The sequence below is a fragment of the Haemorhous mexicanus genome, chromosome 9 (assembly GCF_027477595.1).
Source record: "Haemorhous mexicanus isolate bHaeMex1 chromosome 9, bHaeMex1.pri, whole genome shotgun sequence".
In the NCBI taxonomy this organism is placed as follows: Eukaryota; Metazoa; Chordata; class Aves; order Passeriformes; family Fringillidae; genus Haemorhous; species Haemorhous mexicanus.
The window spans coordinates 17,719,112-17,728,235 of NC_082349.1; the positions used below are offsets into that span (position 1 = coordinate 17,719,112).

At 42.6% G+C, this 9,124-nt stretch overlaps 1 protein-coding gene across 1 annotated transcript; it reads left to right on the forward strand.

Moving 5' to 3' along the window:
* The first annotated feature begins 4,140 nt into the window (after nt 1–4,140).
* LOC132331164 (holocytochrome c-type synthase) lies at nt 4,141–9,124 on the forward strand. Its single transcript, XM_059854296.1, has 7 exons — nt 4,141–4,260; nt 4,682–4,840; nt 5,530–5,678; nt 6,268–6,416; nt 7,538–7,657; nt 8,191–8,277; nt 8,709–9,124. Exons 2-7 carry the CDS (start codon nt 4,717–4,719, stop codon nt 8,905–8,907), a joined length of 828 nt encoding a protein of 275 aa, XP_059710279.1. The 5' UTR covers nt 4,141–4,260; nt 4,682–4,716; the 3' UTR covers nt 8,908–9,124.

The following is a 9,124-nucleotide window of genomic DNA, read 5'->3' on the forward strand; positions in this document are numbered from 1 at the left end:
GCTTCTTATTTTGTGAATTTTTCTTTCTTAATATGGTAAGAGCTCATGTATGTATAATGAGTACATCCTGAAAGAACAGTTTTGGGGGGGTTCAATTCTGAAACAACTGGCTTTTATGGTATCTTGAGATTTCATGCTGTATCTTATTTATTTTAAAGAAGGTGGAGATGGATGTATGAGGTCTGAGCCCTGCTGTTGCTCAGGTGGCTGGAATTTTGAATGCTGAAATTCTATGTAGGACATCACTGGGGCCAGGAATGTAACTTTAACTATAAATTTGTATATTGGGGAATTGTATATGATGTAAATTTGTGTATTGGGGAAGAACTTTTGGATTGGATAGTATAATTCTATTGCATTGTCTTGCAATACCACATGTGTCACGGCATAGACTGGACAGTTTTCTGAAGGCTCTGGGGATAAAGAGCTGCTGTTGAAAGCACATTATAAATGTGATGCACTACACAGTCCCTTACTGAATACCAAAATGACAATTAAGTTCCTCATTATGGCAATTCCTAGGTTCTGTATGTGCATGGAAGCATGAATTGTGTGGTAAAGCCCACAGGTTTCTTTGAGCATCCCTAGAGATTGCTGCTATTTTATATCTTAACCACTGGCTTCTAAGCACAGGTTTCTTTGGGTTTTCTTGTGTTATGCAGTGGTTAAATTGCTGGAAGAAAACACAAAGCTGTCCAGTGTTTTTACTTTTTTTCCTTTCATTTTTTGAAGCGTATTTAGTTGCATTTGTAAATTATATACTTAAGGTACTGATTTTACACTGCTAGTGTAGTAAACTACTCATTAACTAATGGGTCTGTTAGAAAGTGAGTGGGAGTTTCTGGGAACAGATGTTCTTTGGGGTCAGGTGCTATATAGGTCAGATTTCCAACTGCTTGAGAAAGGAAAATGGGGCCTGGTAGGAGGCTTTTGTATTGGCACTAGGCAGCTTTTAACACTGAATAGTGGGAAGGAAGGACTGAGCACGGCTGGGAACAAGGGATGCCTTTCAGTGAGCCATTCTTAAACTGATGCATTCAACAAATCTTGCCTTAAGTGTGAGAAACATTAGCTCTCCCTAAGATGTAGGATATAGGAAGTATTTTTTTAATATCCACTTCTTTGTCATATTTGAATGCACAGGTGCTTTTCATTTTCTCCCCAAATTTTTTTTTTTATTACTCTTTGTATTCTTGCTGAAAACTTTAGTTTCTCTCCTCATATTGGTGTGATAATTTTGCACTAAGATTAAAAAAAAAAAAGTTCAATCTTTGTAATGAATATCTGTCATATTTTAGAAGGTTGAGGTACTGTGGTGTCTTCTTCTGCTCTGCTTTTCTGGAGTTCACAGTGCAATAGACCTATGGGTAGACTGTTTCATTGAGATTGAGACCTTGGTGTTCTTTGTAAAAAAGCCTTTACATTGAGTAAAAAAATTTTTGCTACTTGGCTCATCTTACAGAGGATGAAAACTATTATCTATACAATGACTAATAGTGCAGTTGTTGCTTCTGCTGGAGAGTGATGGTGGAAGCAGAAGGATGGCATACTGTCATCTACAGCATTACGTACTTGGACAGGAAGGAGTAGAAGCAATTTTCCATCTGAGAACGTCAGAGAGAGAAAATCTGTTTTACTGTAGAGTCCTTCTGCCACTGACTTGAAATATTTAGAAGCAGAGATTTCAGTTGCTCTGTGGGAGGATCTTATTAAACAGTGTCGTTAAGTGAAGGCAGTGACAGAATGGGTGCCTTGTGGCTGTTCAGCCTGGAGAAGAGAAGGCTCTGTGGACACTCTAGAGCCCCTTCCAGCATGTAAAGGGGCTACAAGAGAGCTGGAGAGGGACCTTTTACAGAGGCATGTAGTGATAGGACAAGGGGGAATGGCTTTAAAGTGAAAGAGGACAGGTTTAGATTGGATGTTGGGAAGAAATTCGTCCCTGTGAGAGTGGTGAGACACTGGAACAGGTTGCCCAGTGAAGCTGTGGATGCCCCCGTTCAAGGCCAGGTTGGATGAGGCTTTGAGCTACCTGGTGTAGGTGTCAGGAAAATTAATCCACAAACACCAGAGTTTGTGGATTAATTTTCCAAATGGATTAATGTCCAAAAAGGAGACAGAGGAGTCCTGTAACTTTATTCAAATAAAAGGAGAGGTCATGGGGTATTCCCATGGGGTCTCTCAAAATTTTTAGGGGACACAGCCTCCTTTGTATCCTTATTTCCCAGCTGCATTTTCCCTCTCTCTTTCCCCATTGGCTGAGGTACTTCAGAGGTACAGACTCCCTGAAACACCTATTAGCCCTTACCCCGTTTTTCTTTTTCCTTGTGTCTCTGTTCTTTTTCTCTAAATCCAGAGATTTAGCACAGTTTTGAGTGAGTAGCAGACTGGGTCAATAAGTGGAATTCCTATGGAATTTGTGGTTCCCCCCCGCTGCTTTTTTCATCTCTCTGTATCTGGCCATATCTACCACCAGGCCCACAGTTTGTTTGTAAAGACACCTCCTTCTCATTCCTTTCATGGGGGAAAGTGTCCCTGCCTATGGCACAGAGGTTGGAATGAGAGGATCTTTAAGGTCCCTCCTAACCCAAACTGTTCTGTGGTTCTGTACGTGTAGTAAGTGAAGACTTAAAATGATTGTTCAGTGCTGCTCACACAGCTGTTACTGTGAGTGTAGTCTTGGATACCGCAGTAAAGCCAAAGATGCCTAAAGGGGGAAATGATGGAGGCAATCAGAATGTTTTCTAGGGCATATAGTAGAGATTCAGTTACTGGCATAATGCTAAATTTCTATCTTAAGGTTGTCAATGTGCTGTGCTAATAATTCCTGCATGTAGAAGGGGTAGAAAATAATTTCCTCTTAAGTAATCAAGACTATAAAAGGGCAAAAATGACTGAAAGGATGAATATTTGGTATTGCTTTATACTTGTATTTTTATTTAATGTTCACACTGAATGGCAGTGTCCTTGTTAATAAGAAAGATCCTACTTTGGAAGATGGCATGTAAAAGCTATCTTAAAAGCACTCTTGAGACGAATATATAAAAACTTTTTAAATTCAGGTAGTTATATATTTTGAAATACTGCTGCTTAGAACTATTTCAGTGTGGTTTAGAATTTGTCTTTTTTGAAGGAAATGGGAGACAATTAGTCATTTCTGTATGTACGTACACCCTTCTTCCCCATAGGAATTTGGATTTTCTTCATCCTAAGCTACTGTAATAACTATGTCACTTGAAGATTAAATTCCTTTCTCCTTTAGTTCTATTTTTAATTGTTACAATGAAATAGAATATTTGGGGAAAAACTATGGTTATTTTTAAAATCAGTTCTAATTGTTATACATTCATAATGAATGTTTCTCGGCTCCCCACCTGCTTTTTGCACTTGACAGCCTCTTTAGAAGCCACGCGGTGGGATGAACATTGAAATAGTACTGTGGGGTTTGTACCTACTGTTCCAGCCAGGTCTTAGTGCTTGTTGGTCAAAAGGGGATGCGATGAAGGTGTCCTCCGGGCTCTGATGCACACTGAGCTCCATCTTCTGTGTGTTACGCACGGTACTTCACACATACAGATAAAAGGCATCTTCTGGCTTGGAAGTAAGACAGTATGCTTAGGAAATCTTAAAAGAGCTGTGATACTTCCCTTGGCTCGTTGATGCTTAAGAATAATCTTAAGTAACTTTACAATCTCCGCAAGTTTAATACTAAAATGATACACCTTTACGGTATCGGTGCTGCTAGTACGTTGTGGGTTCCTTCTATACATAAGCAATTATTTGCGGTTGTAAATTTATGTTGATTTGTGAAATCATTACCCCTTACAGCCACGAGGTACGAGCACACGTAGCTCGCTAGCGCAGCTGCCGGAGCTTCCCGCGACCCTCGGCTGGCACCGTTCGCTGCCGTTGGCAAGCTTACACCCAGCTCCTGTCCCTGCCCCGCGCCGCCCCTGGGCCGCCAGGCCTGGGCAGCCGTGCACCGGGCGAGGGCGCAGCCCCGGGGCCGGCGGGGACCCAGCCCTGTGCCCGGCGGCGGGAAGGGACCCTCTCCCGAGCGGGGACCTGCTCCCGTGCCCGCCCCTGAGAGGGAACCCGCTCCGTGCCCGCCCCGCTCCCGGAGCCCCAGCGGCGGGCGGGGACCCGGCCCCGTGCCCGCCCCTCGCCGGCGGGCGCAGGCGTGCAGCGGAGCCGCGTTCGCGCGAGGCGCTCGCGGCCGTTGCGGAGGCGCGGAGTGGGCCGGGCCGGGCCGGGCCGGGCCAGGTGAGGAGAGGAGGGTGAGGAGGAGGGTGCGGAGAATGTGAGGGGTGCGGCGGGGCAGCGGCAGCTCTGGGCTCCGCGGCAGCTCTGGGCTCCGCGGCGCTGGGAGGCGGGCGCTGGGGCGGCCGGGCCGCGCGGGGGGCGGGCCTGCCCTGACCTTGCGGGTCGGTCACGGTGGGAGCCGCTGTCCTTCACGGCCTGCGGGCACAGCCCCGACGGGGACCGTGAGGAGAGCCTGGGCAGCAGCTCGGGGCAGCCCTGCTAGGGGCTTGGGTTTTTGTTTGGGCTGGAAGCTTGTTACTTAACTCGATTTTTCAATTAATTTTTAAACTTGCGGTGTAGCACTGCACCTGCACTTGGCGTTCACCTTAATAAATAGCCAGTGTAGTTTTGTGTTACGAATGTTTGCTTTCTTTTTTTTTAGAAATTTGATCCTAAAAGGCCCGGTGTGCAGAGGCCATGGGTTTGTCAGCGTCCTCCCCGTCCTCCCCGGCTGCCACAGAGCCGTCACCAAATGCATCCAGGCAATACCAGACGGCGTCTCCACCTTCCGAATGTCCCATGCATCAAGAAAAAATGAGCGGTAATCATTCTTCAAACCTAAATGAGCTGAACTCCACATGGAAACAAGACTGAAAAATCTTGGCGGGGGGAGGGAGAAATTCTTCAAATAAACTTGAGGTTTTTGTTCAATAAAAGTCATTCTCAAGTAAATTTTCCTTAAGAGGAGTATGCAAGCTGCTTTGTTTGTAGAGACAGGAGGTGCTTACTGTGGACCCAGTGGGTCACTTCCAGTTGTCTTGTTTCCTAGGGGCCCAACAAATCTGTCCCATGGTGTGGTACAGCCACAGAGATGGTGAAGGGTGGACAGTTGATGGTGATGGGTTGACTGGTTGTCACTGAAAACCGTGCATCTGGAAAAGGGCTGTAGAACGGTGGAATGAGATGAATGCCTGGAGAAGGACATAGCTCTTCTCTTGACTCAGTCAATGCACTGGGTCAGCTTCCCTGAGGAAGTCTTTAGTACAAACAGTTCAGTATTGGGACCAGGATGGGGCTAGGAAATGAGCATTCAGAGACTACACAGGAAACTCAGATCTTATAATGATTTTGGGTCCTGAAATGCAGGAAAGAGAAGTTAAAACTGTTGAAAAGCTCAGAAGAAATAGTGAAATACCCATTTGCATTTACATGAGCCTTCAATGAACTTTTCCATTTCATGTATTAGAGTTTTCATCTTCTAGCAAAATGTATTCTGCTGTTGTGTTTAAGGTTGTCCAATGCACATGAAGACTGCTGATCACAGAACTGAGAACACAGATGATGTTCCTGCACATCAAGAAAGAGCTTATGAGTTTGTAGCATGTCCTGTGAAGTCTGGTGCAGCTCAAATGACAGATGACATAGATCCCAGCAATATGGTAACTTTTGCTTACTTCACATGTTATCTTTAATCTTCTTTCTTCTGAAGTATTATACCCAAAAATGTAAATAGTGTTACTATGTAAGCTGGAAACTCTGGGAAATAACATGGTTTGTTTTATTTTTAAGACTGCTTTTTCTCCTTTTTGTGCAATTTTTTATTTAAAAACAAGTCGCATCTTATTTAACATTGTATTAAAACTTACATCTCTGGTGGTTTTCCTGTTTTTAAATATCTTTTGCTCTCTACAACTAGTTACATCAATATTTTTTATGATGCATTGTGTGATTTTAGTTTCTATGTAATAGCAGTATGGTTGAGTTCAGATTAGCATCTCCAAGATTTCCTCTGACTTACAAAAAGCTTTGCTCTTTTGAAAATTGAAGTTTAGGCAGAAGGCTTTCCTGTAGTCTCCCGATGACAAACTTTTGCAAAGAGTTCTGCTGCAAAAAAAGATAATTTTGGTGGAATTACGTAAAGGCTGATCTTTGCAGGAGTTGATTGATCGTGCTTTGATTTTTCTCTAACACTGTAACTTACCAAAATGCTAATACTCTGGTTTGTTGTTGGTTCTCCTTGTTCTCTAGATGCCTCCTCCCAATCAGCAGCCATCTCCAGGTCAACCATTTCCATTGTCAACTGTTAGAGAAGAATCTTCCATTCCTAGAGCACATTCTGACAAGAAATGGGTCTATCCTTCAGAGCAAATGTTCTGGAATGCTATGCTAAGAAAAGGGTAAATACACTGTGAGCTGTCAGATATGTCTGTGAGCCTGGAATTCATGAACTAGTATCATTAGTTATTGTTCTCTTTTTTTTTTTTTTTTTTGAGAGTTTGTGGATTTTAACCAGTAAATAATAAAGTAGCTCTTAAAAAAAAGTACTATTATTATAACATCTTTATATTTTAAAGGGTGAGTTGGTCTCCAAAGCCATGTGTCTTCTAGTGATCAGGAGGATGGTAAAAAATGTCAAGCAACTGCTACTGCCTCAGAAGATTTTCTTAAAAGTCCATGCACAGCTGTAGAGTTTGCATTACTGCAGTCATGCCAGCTGCATGGTTGCCAGTTGGTTTCTTGCTAATGCTGTGAAATGACAGTAGAAGTTCTATGTGAAAACATCTAACTTTGCAGAATTGCTAAAACTGGGGAAATTTGCAAGTAGATATTTTTGGTATTTGCAAAAATTTAGTATGAACAAGACTAAAAATCCTCCTTGTGATGATGTTTCCTTGTACTTTTGTGATGATTTGTTTGTCATTCTCTAACAGGTGAACTTTACAGGCAGTTTACTTTTGGAGCAGTAGTAATTCTTTTTTCTACATGTCAGTATGGTTCATAACACAATATGACATGAGCAGCCTGAATGGAACATACAAGTTTGGCTCCTGTAAACACTGAAATGTGTTAATGTTATGCCAGTTGAAAAGGAAGCACACATGCAGTCAAAATGCAGTGTCAGGAGAGATGGAAAGTATTTCTAAATGTTTGCAAAATGTATTGAATACAGGACTTCTGAGCATTAGGAATGCAAGTGGGATTTTTCCTAAGCATTTTTAATGAGTACTGTTGATGTGGTGATGTTTGCACACTCTGATAACTTTCTGATCCAGTTAAGCTGTTAATTTGACTATGTAGAATTTGTGAATCTCTGTGATGATATGTTGGATAACCACATTTCTGCACAGAAAATGAAGTGGTTCTCAAGATCTGCTTAAGCAGATGAGCCAGAAGTTTGCATACTTGTCTTGTGTCTTGCATACAGCCTTAAATCTCGATTGAAAAGTTGATCAGATAAAGCTAGGAAGGTAGTTATGCTGTAATGTTTATAAACTGTTTTCAAGTTCTTATTTTTTAGGTGGAGGTGGAAAGATGATGACATAACAAGTGAAGACATGACCAACATTATTAAGATTCACAATCAAAATAATGAGCAAGCTTGGAAGGAGATTTTGAAGTGGGAAGCTCTACATGCTATGTACGTACCTGTGAAATGTGATCTATGGAATGTTTGTTATGACAAAGGTATGAGTTGTAAACTTAGGTTAGCATGACTGGTGTAAAGCAGACTGTCACTTTTTAGATCAGCATAGTCCCTGTTCCTGTAAGACACAGACCTAGTTAAGCATTTGGTATTAAAAATTTTTGTCTGAAATTCCATGATTGTTTTTACAAAGTAGTTTGGATTATGGTTTTCTAGTCTTTAATCTATTAAATCTGTGGATTAGATTTGCAGAGAACTGTTTTTTTGGCAAATTAGAACAATGGTGTGGAGCATATTAGGGATACTTTATCATACCAGCAGTAAATGCTGACAGAAACTGGGTGACTTTTCAAAGCTTTAAAAAAAGGAAAAAAAGATGGGTTATATCACTTGTAATTAATTTTTTACTGTTGCTTTCTTCTACTCAGTTTCTCTGTTGCTAAAACAAATTAGCATAGTGGTTTAATGACTGAAGTAAGGCTGTGTTAACAGGTGAAAACTGTTCTCCTTTTTAATTGTGTGCACAGGGAATGTCCATGTGGGCCATCACTGATGCGGTTTGGAGGCAAAGCAAAGGAGTACTCGCCAAGAGCCAGAATACGTTCATGGATGGGGTATGTGGGCAGGGAAAAAGGTCTTTTCAGAAAAAAGGTCTCCATAGTATTTTTTTGGCTATTTTTGACTTTTTTTGAATGTTTCTCGGCTCCCCACCTGCTTTTTGCATTTGACAGCCTCTTTAGGGTCCACATGGTGGGATGAACATTGAAATAGTCCTGTGGGGTTTGTACCTACTGTTACAGCGGTTACTGCCTAGCCGGCTCTTAGCACTTGGTGGTCAAAAAGGGAGGCTGGAGAAATGTGTCTGAAAACATGGTGTGGAATTAATTGAAGGGTGTTTCAGAACTGGTATTGCAAGTTAGAATTGCCAGAAGATAGAAGTACTAGTGGGACCTTAATGGACACATAAACCTTGACTTGGACTCCCTCTCCTAGGTTCCTAATAGGCATTAAAATACCTCCATGGGCCCTTCCCTGTCCTCTCCAGGTACGAGCTGCCCTTTGACCGGCACGACTGGATCGTTGACCGCTGTGGGAAGGAGGTGCGCTACGTTATCGATTACTACGACGGTGGAGCGGTGGACAAGAACTACCAGTTCACCATCCTGGACGTGCGCCCTGCGCTGGACTCGCTCTCGGCCGTCTGGGACAGAGTGAAGGTGGCCTGGTGGCGCTGGACTTCCTAACTGCTCCTGTGGTGTGTACCCGACAATAACCACTTTCCTCCTAGACAATGGACGTGTCAATATCAGGACTTGGGATAGAAGCTCACTGCAGCTGTCATTGCTGTCATCATCGCCACTCTTCTCTGGGGATGGGAAGGGAGGACAGGGAAATCTCTCCTTAACTACACCAATGCTTTGTGGTGTTTCAAATGGAATAATAAAGTTACAGTGGCAAAAA

Bases quoted from the DNA above. Each gene is read 5' to 3' on its own strand.
- LOC132331164 (XM_059854296.1), top strand. From the start codon at position 4,717: ATGGGTTTGTCAGCGTCCTCCCCGTCCTCCCCGGCTGCCACAGAGCCG. The intron at 6,417-7,537 runs GTAAATACACTG...CTTATTTTTTAG, and splicing joins AATGCTATGCTAAGAAAAGG to GTGGAGGTGGAAAGATGATG. The intron at 8,278-8,708 runs GTATGTGGGCAG...TGTCCTCTCCAG, and splicing joins AGAATACGTTCATGGATGGG to GTACGAGCTGCCCTTTGACC.